Source organism: Ailuropoda melanoleuca, chromosome 4 (assembly GCF_002007445.2).
Source record: "Ailuropoda melanoleuca isolate Jingjing chromosome 4, ASM200744v2, whole genome shotgun sequence".
NCBI classification, from domain to species: Eukaryota; Metazoa; Chordata; class Mammalia; order Carnivora; family Ursidae; genus Ailuropoda; species Ailuropoda melanoleuca.
The window spans coordinates 5,996,475-6,012,490 of record NC_048221.1 but is presented as its reverse complement, the minus strand read 5'-3'; the positions used below and the strand labels follow the sequence as shown (position 1 = coordinate 6,012,490).

The window sequence follows — 16,016 nt, the reverse complement described above, 5'->3', positions numbered from 1 at the left end:
CTCTGGGCAGAGAACTTTTTCCATTTTCTCTGCTTGCTTCTTATTTTTGTCCCTGCCCCTTCCCTGGGTCCCCTCGTAGAAACGGCTCTGCGGCATAGTCTCTGCAGCGGGCCCAGCGCGCGCCGATCGATGGCCCCTCTCAGCAGTGGGCAGACGGTGCTAATTAGGCTCGGAAGCCACTCTTCATGGCAGTGCAGACAGTGCTAGGCGGCCGCGCGCCCAACTCCGCGCCGTGGCCCGGATCCCAGCACCACGCCACGGCCCGTCCGTCCCGCCGTGGCTGTCTGGTTTCGGAAAACACGATAGTGGGGCGAATACGGAGTCCTGTCGCTTTCAGAGCCAAGGGCAAGAGTGATTGGCTCACGCTGGGTTCTCCTCCTGCAGAAAGATGGCTCTGGCTCACGGAGTTTATTCATTTGTTTGATAACTTGACTGAGATGGGCCTCACATACCCTACGATACCCCCCAGTTAAGTGTACCGTTCAGTGGCTTTTCGTAGAGTCACAGTCCCCACAATTGGCGTTTGATCCCCCAAGAGAACCCTTACACCCGTTAGCCATCACCCTGCTTTCTCCCCCCAGTCCTGCACAACTGTTAAACTGCCTTCTGTGTCCTTGGATTTGCTGGTTGTGCCCATTTCCTGGAGGCGGGCTCCTACGATCCGCGGTCTTTTGTGTCGGGCCCTGCCACGCAGCAGAGCGCCGGGTTTGTCCACGTGATAGCCAGAATCAGTGTTTCATTCCTTTTATGGCCGAGGGGTACTCTGTGGTATGAACAGACCACATTGTGTTTCTCCATCCTTCGGTTGACGGACGTCCAGGGTCGTTTCCACTTGGGGCTGTTGTGAATTACGCTCCCGGGAGCGTGTATGTACGGGTATTTGTGGGGCAATACCTGGTCACTTCTCTTGGGCACATACCCAGGAGTGGAACGTAGGGTGACTCTCTGTTTAACCGTTTGAAGAGCCACCAGTTTTCCAAAGTGCTCCTCCTTTGTGCCTTTCCACCAGCCGTCCCACAATTTCCGTGTGTCTAGATGTAGGAAAACTGCCCCCAGAGGATGTTCGAGGCTCCCAGCCCTGGCAGGCAGACCTCTGGGCCCTGGGTGCCTGGTGTTTGAGGGTATCCAGGATTTGTTTTAGCCAGGTACGGTAAGCCATGCAGGTATGCATATGACTGACTGCCAGAAGAGAAGTTTGTACGCACAGTCCCCTAGGAGCGGGGGACAGGACACACCACCGAGGGCCACAGGGGGCGGCCCTGGGGTCAGTCAGGAGCCAGAGGGCATGATGGGAAGACGTGGGCAAGAGCCTTTGCTGTGGTTTCTGTGGGGAGGAACGGGTGGGGGTAAACAGGCTTAGGACTGGCTAGTTTGAAAAATCTCAGTGGGCCCTGGGGCGTAGGGGCTGTCCCTAGTTGTCTGGCACCTGCCCCGGGGGTGGTCAGGGCAGGGGGATGGTGGCCCTGAGTGCGAGATCCCCACAGAGGAGGCGTTCAGAGTGTGGGCTCTGGATTGGTGGGCTCACATGTGAGAGGCGCTCTTGCAAGTGAGTCCTTGACTAGCTTGGAACCCGCCAACCCTGGGAGGGGCAGGCTTTCCTGGGTCAGCAGGGGCCCAGCTGTCAGATCATCAAAAACACAGAATAGAAAGACGTGGTTGAAACAGCCGGGCTGTGGCAGAGGACAACGCGTGTCCGGATCAGGCAGTTATTTCCGTGGATGTGCAAGTTACAGAAAGACTCAAATAGTGATTGTCCACCCCTTTATTTTAAGTCTTAATTAAGTACTTTGAGAGGGGTAGTGGTGGCTAGACCCTCCAGGGGAAAAGAATGATTTATCCCAAGAGGCCATATTGCTGCCAAATGAGGAGCTTTACGTTTTCCTGTAAAAAGGCCCCCCAGCTTGGATACTTTTTGGGCATATGTGTATAATAAGTCCTAAAGCAGGACAGGATGTACAAAGAGTATCAGTGCTCTAAAGAAATACTGTATGTATTTGAGCAAACAAGGGGGTTCTAAAACATCATAATTTCTCACTCGACACCTTTCTTGTATACAGTCAGTCCTCCTTTATTCACGGATTCTGTATTTGCAAGCGTACCTACTCGCTGAAATTTATTTGTGACCCCCAAATCCACACCCGTGGGGCCTTCACGGTCATGTGCGGGCATGTGCAGTGAAAAACATGAGTCACCCACCATGCATGAGGTGGGACAAGGTGACACCCTGCCTTCTTGTTCCAGCTTGTACTGTAGACAAGTGTCGTCAATGCCATGCTCTTAGCATTTTCATGCTCTCCGCTGGTGGTTGGGCTGCTTAAAGTGGCCCCCAAGCATCGTGCTGAAGGGCCGTCTGTCATTACCGAGCGCAAGAAGGCTGTGATGCCTCGGACGCGGAAAATCCACGTGTGAGATACGCTCTGTTCAGGCCTGAGTTGTAGTCCCAGTGACCGTGAGTTCAATGGTAATAGTCATCAATAGCGTATATTAAATAAGGTGTCTTTCAAGAAAAGCACACATCAAACAAGGTTACGTACTGAGGGGTTGATGGAAGTGTAGGCAGAAGCTCCCAGGAGCCCAACTTTGCGTCTCCCCTAGGACCAGATTCGGCACTGGCTAATTCATGCCCGCTGTGACTTCACAGAACGTCGCTACAGTGAATACCGAGAATCAGCTACAACTTTTTATTTTAAAATCATTTAAGATTCACAGAAAGTGGGGAGTCTGGGTGGCTCAGTTGGTTAAGCGTCTGCCTTCAGCTCAGATCGTGATCCCAGGGTTCTGGGATTGAGCCCCACATCGGGCTCCCTGCTAAGCGGGGAGTCTGCTTATCCCACTCCCTCTGCCTGCTGCTCTCCCTGCTTGTGCTCTCTCTCTCTCTCTCTCTTTCTCCATCAAATAAATAAAATAAAATCTTTTTAAAAAAAATAAAGCCCCAGGTACCTTTCTCCGAGCCCCCCCCCAGTGATAATCTCTGATAGCCACTGATAATCCACGGTCAAAGCCAGGACACTGGCATTGGTAGACTGTCGTTAACTCAGGGACAGACCCTATTTGGGTTTTTGCCAGTTGTTACATTGCACTCTTTAGTGAGGGAAAGGGAGTGTATAGTTCCATGAATTTTTTTTTTATTTATTTGAGAGAGAGGGAGAGCACACGAGCAGGGGGAGGGGCAGAGGGACAAGCAGACTCCCTGCTGAGCGGGGAGCCCGACATGGGGCTCCATCCCAGGACCCCGAGATCATGACCTGAGCCGAAGTCAGACACTTCACCGACTGAGCCACCCCGATGCCCAGTTCTATGAAATGTTATCCTTGGCGTATGCAGATCTGAGTAACCAACACCACAGTCAGGATGCAGAACTGTTCCCAAAGAAGCAATGATTTCTTTTTTTCAAACTGTGGTAAAATATACATACACATCAAATTGACCATTTTTTAAGAGTATAGTCCAGTGGCATTAGGTACATTCACATTGGTGTGCCACCACCCCTAACATCTGTCTCCAGAACTTTCCATCTCCCCACATGGAGACTCTGTCCCTAGGAAGCATGGACTCCCCACCCCCTGCTCCAGCCCTGGCTCCCACCATCTCCTCTCTGTCTGTGTGGACAGGACTCCTCTGGGGACGGTCCTGGGAGTGGGGTCCTGCGGGATGTGTCCTGGGTCTGGCTGCTCTCGCTGAGCACAGTGTCCTCGGGGTCCCTCCACGTCGTGGCAGGTGTCAGGATTTCCTTCCTTTGTATAGCTGAATAATATTCCATAAAACAATGATTTCTTGACCCGTTTTGTGGGAGGCACTGTCCTCCATTCTACTGGGGAAGCAGACAATGGATGATCAGAATAAATAAGTAAATGATGTCATATGTTGGGGGGGCAGCTTATCATTCATTCTTTCTGCCGAAATTCTATCCCTTGTGCCCCCAGAGTCCAGTGGCACCTGGTGCCCCTAATCATGACCCTTGGACATGGATACCTCCAAGTATCTTCTCCATTACCAGGGGAAGGTTTAAGTTACCATAGATTTAGTGTACCCATCATTCATTAAAATTCTTTGGGAATGGTGATTCCCAGAGGGTGTCGATGATGACACTTCCTCCTGTGGACTGTGATTAAAGTAGAACCCATCTGACTTCAGGCAAGATCTCGGCTCACAGGAACACTCTGTCACCCAGGCAAAGGACTCATTTCAGGGTTTGTCCCGTATTTGTACATTCGGGTCATAATTGCCTAGGGGGGTTTCAAGTGGTATAGAAATGGCAGGAAATGCCTGCCCTGGACCAGGGAGACCTCGATTTACGACTTTCACCTTTATGAATATGGGTGTTCGTATCCTCAGCACCTTTGTCTCGGCAATAATAGTAATTGTTAGCCACTTAGGATCCTGATGCCGGGACGTCTGAAGTCACCGACCAGATGTCCCCTTCACCATGTGGGGCTGTGTTAATGAATGGCTGTGAATATGTGCTCCATATGGAACACGGTGTCACCTGCTTGCTGGTGCAGTTTCCGCTGGTAAGCTTTGCTCATGACTCCTTGACCAGAAATGTTCTCTCCAGCATACACCCACCCGCACACTTGCAACCAGCCTGCATTTCCACCTAAGTTAAAACTCTCGGGGGTGGGGGGGGATGCCTGGGTGGTGCAGTCCTTAAGCGTCTGCCTTCGGCTCAGGGCGTGATCCCGGCGTTCCAGGATTGAGTCCCACATCGGGCTCCTCAGCTGGGAGCCTGCTTCTTCCTCTCCCTCTCCCCTGCTGTGTTCCCTCTCTCGCTGGCTGTCTCTCTGTCACATAAATAAATATAAATAAAATCTTTAAAAAAAAAAAAAACTCTCAGGGGGCACCTGGGTGGCTCATTCGGTGAAGCGCCTGCCTTTGGCTAAGGTCATGATCCCAGGGTCCTGGGATCGAGCCCCACATCAGGCTCCCTGCTCTGCGGGGAACCTGCTTCTCCCTCTGCCTGCCACACCCACACCCCCTGCTTGTATTCTCTCTCTCTCTCTCAAATAAGTAAATAAAATCTTAAAAAAAAAAAAAAACTCTCAGAATGTTGAATCCCACTCCCCAAAAAAGCTCTTGAAAGAAGTACATTCATTTTTCTCTGGTGCTGGTCCCTTACCCAACCCTAAAGGTCGTGGTCTTCATGCCGCAGAGAACCACAGTCCCCACTGCTTTACCTGTGTGACAGAAACCCATGGGTGGGTGCACCGGGGACCCAGGAGCCAGGTCGGAAAGGCTAGTGGACGGGTCTCTTGCTAATGCTGCTGGTTATCCTTGCCTGGAGGAGTGCTTTCAAGTGTGCTCTTCACCCTGAGACTGAGCGAGCCAAGCAGTCCGTCTCAGCCAGACTCGATTTGTCAAATTGGAGAGGGTGACAGTTTGCTTTCTGAGTTTCATCTTTCCGCGAGTGGGAGAGGTGATGAGAGCATACACGCGTCCTACTATCTCAGTTCCTACCTTATGAGTGGAGGCGTGTGAAGAACCCTTTGGAGCCCCCGTTGTGTGTTAGGTTGGTTTACAACCCTTGTGTAAGATAGGATCGACCCCTCTTGTCCGCTGTCGTGCTCAGATTCTGTTAGCGTTCCTACGGTCAGGGGCGTGTGTGGCCGTCCATCATGCCCTGTGGTCTCTGGGTCTCAGAGTCATCCTGACATCTGATTGCGGGTCAATTAGTCGTGAGTGTGTGTGTGTTTGTGTGTGTGAGAGCGAGAGATGTCGGCACGAGCCACACCAAGTGCAGAGCTCCCTGTTCAGTGATCTCAGATTATTTACAGTGAATCTAAACTCCTCTCTGCTTTTTTACCCCCTGCCGCGATGAAAGGGGTGTCGGGATTTTTTTGTTGTTATCTTACCAAAGGAGAAGATACTGTGCGATTTCCAACTAAATGGTCACAGTGGGGACCAATTTCCTGCCCTCCAGACCTGCTGTCTCAGCCAATACAGTAGGAGAAGACGCAGCTTTACATTTCTAGAAGGATCACACGGAGGTATAAAAACGGCACAGCCCGGCCTCGCGCCGCGCTGGCTCTCGGAGCCCCGACCGTGAACATGGGGAACACGCATTCCAAAAGCAGTGACAGAGATAGCGCGCTCCACGGCCGCCCTGAGCTGTCTTTCTACAGCTCTTTTCCTCGGAAATGGAGCGAGAATGTCTTTCTGGATAACGAGCTGCTGACCTCCAAGATCCTGTCCGTGCTGCGGCCGCAGTCGGAACGGGGCTTTCGGACGGGCCACCTCCGCTACCCTGCGCACTTTCTCAGCACCAACTCTGTGTTTGCCTCTGTCGCAGCGTCCCTGAAGGAGCACCCGAGGGCCACCCTCTTGTCTGATGGCAGCCCGGCCCTGTCCAGGAATGTCGGCATGACGGTCTCACAGAAGGGGGGGCCACAGCCAGCACCCAGCCTGGCGGGAACGGGGACACAGCTCGGGTAAGTGGGGTCCTGTCCCTGCGCCAGGTGCCAGTGAAGGGGGGGAAGGAGGGAGCAGGATGTGGTGTTCTGCTGGGACCCCGCAGCTGGGTTCTCCGAAGGGAGACCCTCAGGTCCGTGTGAACCTGCTTCTTGGCCCCCAGCCATGCCATGAAATTCCTATTAACACTTGCTTCGGAGATTCGATCCTCTTCTTTACTGAGACACCGTGTGTTCTGGGCATACTTGGCCGTTGTTTCATACTCTGGAAGGGCCCTTAGACAGGGTTCCCGTCTGTGCTCGAGATGATGCTAGAAATCCCGCTGAGGTTGCTGTTGTTTATGCCTTAACCTTGTCCTCGAGGACTTGGAGTTGGTGTTGCCTTAATCCTCCACTCTGCAGTGTTCGGGTGGAATACCTAATGCTAACAAATGTCACTGTGGCGGTCCTCGTACAGGCTGGCGAGGAAAGGAGCTGATATCTTCTTCCACTAAGAAAGGGCTCTCCCTCCACCCTCAGCTCTGTGGCTGTGTCCTCCCAACTCTTGCTAGAAAGAATTCCAGGGGCTCCAGTGGGCTCTGGTGGCTGTTAAAGGAAGCATACGATTTAACGCACCCTTAGAACGTATCTGGACGTTGGATTGACGTTAGTTATGATGGAGGAAGTCCTGATGTGATGTGGACAGACAGTCTCCTAATTCTTACAAATGATCTGTGACAAAGTTTATCTTGAAATCCAGAAAGCTCTCCGATAGATTTGCCTTCATAGAGTGGGTGTGTGTGTTTAACTCATTATTTTAGAATAATTGTTTTTATGATTTTTGTTTAGACCGGTCACAGGAGAGATGGATGAAGCCGACTCTATATTTTTAAAATTTAAGCAGGCAGCCGATGACTCTCTCTCGCTTACATCTTCGAATGCCGAGCCCATTTTTGTAGAAGGTACAGTCCCCCTCAATTCTTTCGTGGACGTCCCGCGGTCTCCACCCACACGGGAAGGGCTGGGACGCACACAGTGTGTCCATGGGACGCGGGCGGGGGCGGCGCAGAGCCAGCAAGGCACCGGCCCCGAGCAGCAGCCTCCTGTTCCTCCCTCAGACCCCTGCACGGCCTCGCTGAGGAGTGAGATCGAGGCGGACGCCCGCGACTTCGAGGCCGAGTCCTGGAGCCTCTCCGTGGACGCAGCGTACGCAAAGAAACAAAAGAAAGAGGTGGTGAAGAGGCAGGGTGTTCTCTACGGTAAGAAGTCCTGCGCTGTCACACTGACCTTCCACTTACTCCTTTTCCACCTTTGTTCTGATTGGTTGCGCCTGCGAGTCTGGGCTCCACTGAGACCTCAGGCTCCTCCCTGAGACTGTGGGGCCCACTCCACCTGCTCCCCCGGGGCAGGGAGACGTGAGGTGGCCCGGGAGGGCTTTGTGAGAATCTGTCCCTGAGGACGAGCGTGGCCGAATGCCCGGTCCTGACTCATCCCGACCCTGCTGGTGACCCTGAGAGAGAATACCGTCTGGGCCCATCCCAGCCATCCCTGGTGACCACAGACAGGCCCGGGTGGCTGTGACGAGGGTGTTTGGAAGGCATATGACACAGCACTGGCTCCAGGGTGGACGCCCTGGCTGTGTGGGCAGCCCCTCTCCTGAGACGGGGGTTATAGGTCACTGTGCAAACGATAGCTTTCGGACACAGAGCCCATCCCCGGGCCAGGTGCCATGTTGGGGGCCCCACGTGTGTCCCTCCAGGCCTCTGGACCCCCATAAGCAGGATGATGAAGACCCAAGACACCCTCACTAGAATCTGAGGCCTTTCTCTCCCCAAAGCCCTTACTTGTTCTTATGATTCTGTCTCCGTGGGAATCATTCCCCAAGACTGAGAGTGTCGTGTCGTCCGAGGAGGTATTTTCTGTCCCTCATCAGTGCTCCGTGAGGAGGCTCTGGCATATATGTGTCTTCACTTTCCACTCATGTCCGGTTGGCGATGGTGGGGCCCACTGGCCCCTGTGTCCCTCCACGTCTCAGACCCTGAGCTTGCTTTTTTTTTTTTCTTTTTTTTTTTTTTTAAGATTTTATTTCTTTATTTGACAGAGCGAGCACAAGCCGGGGGAGTGGCAGGCAGAGGGAGAGGGAGCAGGGGGCCTGACATGGGGCTTGATCCTAGAACCCCAGGATCATGACCTGAGCCAAAGGCAGATGCTTAACCAACTGAGCCCCCCAGGCAGCCCTCACACCCTGAGCTTTCTGCCCAGGCCAGAGTAAATTGGGGTGTGGGCAGGAGAACCCTATCGATGCTTTGCCTCAGGTCTCCAGACCCTGGGCAGAGATCCTGCAGGGAGACTGGATGCTTCCATCTGGGCAAACACAGACTGCCTCCAGCCCCCACAGCTGGCAGCCCTGGGCCTGGCTCTGCTGACCTCTGTCTGGTCTCTAGCAGCTTCTAGGCCTTGATTTGAACAACAGCTAAACTCCAGCATGAAAATTAATCCCCATTTGCCTTTTACCGAGAATTAAATTCTTCACGTGAACTCTGCTTTTCCATCGGTTAGAGTCTGGGTCTGGTCACTGATGTGCACAGGCGTGTAGTTTCACCCCCCAAGGAATAGTGTTCACCAGGACAATCTTCCTGCTTAAAACAGCCTCGAAATGTCTTCGGGCCTGAAATCCTCCTGTGAATTGGAGGTCCCGGGACATGTCCTGAGTCCTCTCTTTCCTGACCTCACTCCGGTCCTTGCTTCTCCCTTACACTGGGACTCCTGCGGCGCTGGGCTGGGGGGGTGGGAGGCCCGCCCCCGGGCAGTAACACCACCAGGGGAAGGGCCTCGGCGGAGACCTGGGAGAAGCCAGCCAGGTGCCTGGTGCGCAGGCGGTAGGCATGCGTGCCATCGTGGGACGCGGGAGGGGCGGAGTGGCTCAGTCCTTGGGTCCCTGTCCCCGCAGAGCTGGTGCAGACGGAGGTGCACCATGTCCGGACACTCAAGATCATGCTGAAGGTCTACTCCAGGGCGCTGCAGGAGGAGCTCCAGTTCAGCAGCAAGGCCGTCAGCCGCCTCTTCCCGTGCGTGGACGAGCTGCTCGACGTGCACAGCCACTTCCTCTCTCGGCTGAAGGAGCGCCGCCAGGAGTCCCTGGAGGAGGGCAGTGACCGCAATTACGTCATCCAGAAAATTGGGGACCTCCTGGTGCAGCAGGTGGGCGCGCTGGGACGGGCACTGGGCCCGGATGCCCTGCCTGGTCTCTGTTCCGTGCGGTCGTAGAAGGAGCACGGCCTCTGTTTATGGACAGCCTACAGCGGACCGCGGTCCCGGGCCTTTGCAGGTGTGCAGGCAGCTGTCAGGGACACAGAGGCCTAAGTGCCCGGCGTGCCTATGCGCAACCTTGCACTCTGGGCTTCTGTTTGGTTGCTCGGCTGGGCTCTTTGTTTTTGGTTTTCTGGTTTTGACCTCCTTGTTTTTGGCTGTGAGCAGCAGGTCTGTGGTAAAGGGTGCCAACCCTGATTTGACTTCTGAGTCGACGTCCGAGCCCAGGCCAAGGTTGACAGAGGGGACCCGGAACTCCTTGTCTGACCTCCGAGTGCTCCAGGCGTCCAGAGTCAGCTCATGAGAGTTAATTGGAAGAATACCCCTTTTGCTCGTTTTATTTTTTTTAAGATTTTATTTATTAGAGTGCGAGAGAGAGAGCATAATCAGGGGGAGGGGCAGAGGGAGAGGGAGAAGCAGGCTCCCCACTGAGCAAGGAGCCCAATGTGGGACTCGATCCCAGGACCCCGGGATCATGACCTGAGCTGAGAGCAGACGCTTAATGACTGAGCCACCCCGGCGCTCAGCTTTTAAATGTTTCTAACATTCTTTGGCTTAAATATACTCCTCCTTCTTGGATTTCAGGAAGTTTCTGTTACGGTGACACAGTAAAGCCCATTAGAAAGTTTCCTTTTCTTGCGTTATTGTACCTTGCGACGAGACCACCCCCCCACCCCCACCCCTGTCCTGAAGCATTTCCCTGCCCGAGTGTGTTAGACGAGAAAGAGGAGTCAGAAGTACACTCGAGGGGCGCCTGGGTGGCACAGCGGTTAAGCGTCTGCCTTCGGCTCAGGGCGTGATCCCGGCGTTATGGGATCGAGCCCCACATCAGGCTCTTCCACTATGAGCCCGCTTCTTCCTCTCCCACTCCCCCTGCTTGTGTTCCCTCTCTCGCTGGCTGTCTCTATCTCTATCGAAAAAATAAATAAAATCTTTAAAAAAAAAAAAAAAAAAGAAGTACACTTGAGACGTATTTTAGCAGAGTCAGCCGAGCCAGACGAGAACGCTCGCTGGTGCTTTCCCTGCTCCTTTCCACTAACCTCTCCGTCGTCTTTCTGCAGTTCTCCGGCGAAAATGGGGACAGAATGAAAGAAAAATATGGTGTCTTCTGTAGTGGCCACAAAGAGGCGGTCAGTCATTACAAGCTGCTACTGCAGCAAAACAAGAAATTTCAAAGCCTCATCAAGGTAAAAAAAAAAAAAATTTTTTTTTCTTAATAAAAAAATGTATCCTCTTTGCTGTAGGTTGTGTCCCACAGGACTGTAGACTTGGGGAGAGCTTACGATTATGAGGTGCCTGTTACAAACCAGCAATTTTCAAGTGTTTGTTTCCTTCTTCACCACAAACTTGTTCAGAACACGTCAGGGAAGTCCGGATGTAAAACAAAACAACATACCTGCGGCTTTGTTCTCAGCCACACCAGCAGGCCCCGGCTCGGAACCTGCCAGCCGTCATTCCTCAGACTGCCAAGGGGACACAAGTGTCGTTTCAAGGGGCCACTCTGCCCTGGGATCTGCCCCTCCCTCACCTCCTTCCCTCTCAGGTCCCCACTTGTCCCCCACCTCCATGCAGGTCCTCAAAACCCAGACCCCAAAAACACAGCATCCAGCCTGAGTCCACCAGGTTGGGCAAGGCCTCACCTCCCGCATCCTTGAAAGCGCACCGGGGTCAAGGCCACTTGCCCATCGGCATGTGCCCTGCAGCCGCTCCCTCACCTGCTGCTTGGTCCCTGAGGACTTTAATTCAAAGTGATAGCTGATAACGAAGGGTCTAGAGTTAAGAAGGGCAGGTTTTTAAATCCTGCTCCCTCACAGTTGCAGTGGATAGACAGAAGAGGGAGAGGGTCGGTCTGGGGCTGGCCCTGAAAGCTCACAAACCCCAAGGGACTCTTCTGGTCCTGCTCAGAAGTGGTCCTCACGATTGCTGGCATTCCTGGAGTGCGGGAGTCCAGGGGGAGCAGAGAAGCAGAATGTGTGGAATGCTCTGGAGGGCACCGGAAACTGCTCTCCGCCCTGCCGAGAAAGGGCTTCGGATGATGGCTTCCTGGGTCCTTAGGCAGAGGTGTGCGTGAGGAGCCAGCAGGGGGCTGACTCAGGCACAGGCTCGGGCTAGTTCCAGAGTCTTCGTGTGTGGATATGCGTGCACGCGTGGGTGTGGGTGTGGGTGTGCGCACACCCCCGGGTGGTTCTGGTTTCTTCTTAACGGGTCTGACAAGAGGGGAGGCTGCCTTTGCCTCTGTGGCCTCCCTGTATACAGTAGTCAAGGCCCTACGTTCAAGGAATAGTTGAGAAGGTCCTTGTGAGCTGAGAAAGGGAAAAGCCCCAGCCGATCTGGCATGAGACAGGATGCTAGCAGGGCCTTTTCTGTTCCATGTCGTAGAAAATTGGCAACTTTTCCATCGTGAGGCGGCTCGGCGTGCAAGAATGTATTCTTCTGGTCACTCAGCGTATAACCAAGTACCCCGTGCTGGTGGAGCGCCTTATTCAGAACACAGACGGTAAAGTGGCTCCCCTTGCGGCCCTGCCATTGCTGCTTTGAGGGCCGGTCTCTGTCTTTCTGCCCCAGGCTAGCAGTGGATTGGATAAGCACCCCTCTGTGCTCCGTCCCTGGTTGTCTGGATTCATGCTGAGTGCTGGGGCTTCCGACCCAAGAAAGATGGGGTGCCAGGTCTTCTTTGCCTGCTATTACCCCGTACCCCTGGCACAGGGTGGGCGGAAGGCGGCCCTGGGTCATTGTCTGGGGAGTAGATGAACGTTGACCCAGACAGGCACATTCGTGTCTCGTGCCTGGAACCTGGAGGGTAAAGGAAACGGGGCACACAGCCCCGCCTAGAGTTCTCAGAGGCCAGGGCCTGACCACACCTGACCACCCCTGACCATACCTCCCCCACCCCCAGGAGATTTGGGTCCTGGGAGAAGGAGCAAATTCTCCCGCCACAGAAGCCACCCCTTGGAGTGAGAGGAGCCAGCTCTTGGTAATGGCGGCAGGAGGAGGGAGTGTCTTATGAAGAGCTGGCGGGCCAGGGGCAGACGTCTAGCAAGGAGTGGCTGCAGGGCTATGCAGGGCCGCCTTTCTTTCGGAGAAACATTTACATCTCAGGAGATCCGAGTGGGAAGGTGGATTCTCAAGGGTCCTCCGAGCCGTGGCTGCAGGGGCCAGCCCTCGCAGCCCCCAGCGCGTGTCCCCTCGTTAGCCCCCAGCGCATGTCCCCTCGCGCGTGCTTGTGGAAGGGGGTGAAGGGAAGCGCTAACTCTGCCATGTGTGGCAGCTGGCACCGAGGACTACAGAGACCTGACGCAGGCCCTGAACCTCATCAAGGACATCATCTCCCAAGTGGACGCCAAGGTCAGCGAGTGCGAGAAAGGCCAGCGCCTCCGGGAGATCGCGGGGAGGATGGACTTGAAGTCCTCCAGCAGGCTCAAGAACGGGCTGACCTTCCGCAAGGAGGACATGCTGCGGCGGCGGCTCCACCTGGAGGGGACGCTGTGCTGGAAGACGACGTCGGGGCGCCTGAAAGGTAAGGCCCCGTCCCTCGCCTCTGCCGGGGACGGCGTCCTCCTGGAGGAGCGGGTGCTGGCGTCACATCCACCGCGGCCTGGCTGCCCCATGGCCCAAGGGCGGTTGTGCGCCAAGTCAGAATGAGACCGACAGCCAGGAGTGGAGTAAGGCTGAGGCAGCACCCTCTTTCTCGGGCTTTGAGGTGCTGCGGCATCCACCAGGAGGGCCACTAGATGAAGGGGGCACACAGAGCCCTCGCCTCCTGAGCAGAAACCCAAGGCGTCGGGACACCCCAAGTTTGTCAGAGGCCCCGGGATGCCAAACAAGCAGCCGCTGAAGGGCCCTCATGTGGGTAGACGCACCACCCGGACCACTGACCTCCATGGCCCTGAGCATCCCATGCGCTGCTCGGGGTGTCCTCCGAGCCCCACCTCCAAAATCCACAGTGTACTTCAGACCAGAGAGCACTCGGGACTCAGCCTGAGTCCGTGGCTCGTCTCCTGCGCTGCCGGGAGCATCCTCCCCTGTGCCTTGGCAGCAGCATCTGTTTTTTCTTTTCTAATAATTTTTTTTTAATATTTTATTTATTTATTTGAGAGAGAGAGAGAGAGCACAAGTGGGGTGAGGGCAGAAAGAGAAGCAGACTCCCCGCTGAGCAAGGAGCCCAATGCGGGGCTCGATCCCAGGACCCCGGGATCATGACCTGAGCCGAAGGCAGACGCTTCACCAACTGAGCCACCCAGGCGCCCCCACATCAGCATCTTTAAATAGATCTTTAGGGGAGTGTTGAGATGGCCAGTGACCAAATGTATTTGTCTGGAATTTGCACAGGCGAGCGTCCCGCGGACGTGCTGGACACCGAGGTGGGCGGTAGGAGGCCCTGCCCTCGGGGCTTTAGTCCGTGGCCCAAAAGGGAGAAATAAGGAAACAAACAAACTAGTGAAAAGGGCAGTAAATGCTTCAGAGGAAGCCAGCGGGCCGCAGTCGAGAGAATCATGTAGGGAGAGGCCGTCTGCTCTGGGTGCTGTGCCAGAGGCCGCTCTGGAGAGGACGGTGCTCACGCTTCCCGAGACGCAAAGGGCCGTTCAGTTCAGGATGTGCGCCTGTGAGCCAAAGCTCTGTTGCGCGACGCTCCTGCGGGGACAGGCACCGAGCCTGCTGTCACCCGGGGTCTCCAGGCGCGAGGGGCCTGAGGCAGGCTGCGAGCGGCCAGCGGCTTGGGTCCCAGCTCACCTGGGGGCGGGAAGAACGGAGGGGCAGTTCCCATTCGAGAAAGCAGCAACAGGCTCTCAAAGAGCAGACCTGCAGACAACAGGGGATGGGATGGCAGATGCCCAGGCCGGGCAGCAGCCCAGGAACCTGTGGGAGGGGACTCCGGCCGTTGGCGTGTGTGAAATGTTGAAACCCAGGAGGTGACAGTGAGGTAGACGGACACCCTCAGTCTCCTGCAGGAGCATCACGGCGCCGGGCCGAGTGTCCAGGACCCCACCCCTGGGGCTGAAGCCTCTCCGGGACACACGTGTGGCCCTGCGACCCTGTGGGACATTTCCTTCTGTGCTTTCTCCTTAGATGTCCTTGCTGTCCTGCTGACTGACGTGCTTTTGCTGCTACAAGAAAAGGATCAAAAATATGTCTTTGCCTCTGTGGTAGGTGTCCTGTCTCTTCATACAAGAGGCCCTGCCCGCCTTAGGGACCTTAGGGGCCCTGCTGGAAAGCTGTCTTCACAGAAGGCAGCTGTATGTTAACCCACTGTCCCAGGTCTCCCAGGCCAGAAAGTTCCAGCAAGGTAGGAGTAGAATTTTCCGAGACCCCAGGGTCCCGTCTGGTTACCTGGGGAAGCTTTTCAGGGGGTCACGCTAGCATCCTGTCCAGTCTTAGCCTTTACGTTTCTGTGGCTCTTCCTGTCTCAGGGCTCAGGGGCTCCAGCTGACTGTCTGTCCTGCCTCCTCTCCCGGGTAGGACCCCAGTCGTACTGGACTGTACCCATCCTAATGACTTCGTTTTACCTTAATCACCTCTGTAAAGGCTCAGCTCTAATCACAAAAGGGTCTTTTCCCCCTAGATGGCAGGTATCCCTGCTCTGAATTATTTGAGAACAAAGGGGGCACATCCCCCCCACCCCCTTCCCCTCAGACTCTGGGTTCCACAGCTGTTCAGATGCAGCAGGGTGAAAGGGGTCCTCCCCCTGCCTTCCACCCACACAGGACTCAAAGCGCCCGGTCATCTCGTTACAAAAGCTCATTGTGAGGGAAGTGGCCAACGAGGAGAAAGCCATGTTTCTGATCAGCGCCTCCCTGCGAGGGCCCGAGATGTACGAAATTTACACCAGCTCCAAAGAGGAGAGGAACACGTGGATGGCCCACATCAGAAGGGCCGTTGAGAGGTGAGAAGGGCCCGTGTGTGCGTTCCCTCCCCCCAGCTGTTTTGCCCTTGGCTTTGACAGTGGGCAGAGCAGCTGTGACCTTGAGATACCCAAGAGAGTGCTGGAGGTCTCGGGTAGGTAGGAGACCGCTCTGCTGTTCTTCTCTCTCATTCCGCCTTGGTGCTTTTTCCATCCCCCTCATCTAGAGGGGACACGTGGCCCCATTCTGGCTCCTTCCGGCAACAGCTCAGCTGGTCAGATGCTAAAAAGGCCCAGATGTTGCTGGCCAGTGGGTGTGGGGCCAGGCTGTCCTACCCCGCTGTACTGGTGGGATGCAGTGAGTGACACCTGACCCAGGGGCCAGACCTGAGGAGGCTGTGGCATCCTGTCCTTCTTCCTTAGGCCACAGGACCCCTGGGGACCCCAGCCCAGTGGCTCTGCATGATGCTTGGCTCCTGGTCCAC

At 55.1% G+C, this 16,016-nt stretch overlaps 1 protein-coding gene across 4 annotated transcripts in view; it reads left to right on the top strand.

The window, feature by feature from the left end:
• The window catches only part of ARHGEF18 (Rho/Rac guanine nucleotide exchange factor 18), an 81,542-nt gene that overhangs the window by 55,994 nt on the left and 9,532 nt on the right, over positions 1–16,016 (top strand). For all 4 annotated transcript variants that reach the window (XM_034657709.1, XM_034657707.1, XM_034657708.1 and 1 more), the window contains 9 exons: positions 6,287–6,425; positions 7,233–7,345; positions 7,502–7,642; positions 9,334–9,584; positions 10,754–10,879; positions 12,072–12,189; positions 12,961–13,209; positions 14,760–14,836; positions 15,395–15,573. In XM_034657709.1, coding sequence (XP_034513600.1) covers positions 6,287–6,425; positions 7,233–7,345; positions 7,502–7,642; positions 9,334–9,584; positions 10,754–10,879; positions 12,072–12,189; positions 12,961–13,209; positions 14,760–14,836; positions 15,395–15,573 — 1,393 coding nt within the window. The remainder of the gene's footprint in view (positions 1–6,286; positions 6,426–7,232; positions 7,346–7,501; positions 7,643–9,333; positions 9,585–10,753; positions 10,880–12,071; positions 12,190–12,960; positions 13,210–14,759; positions 14,837–15,394; positions 15,574–16,016) is intronic.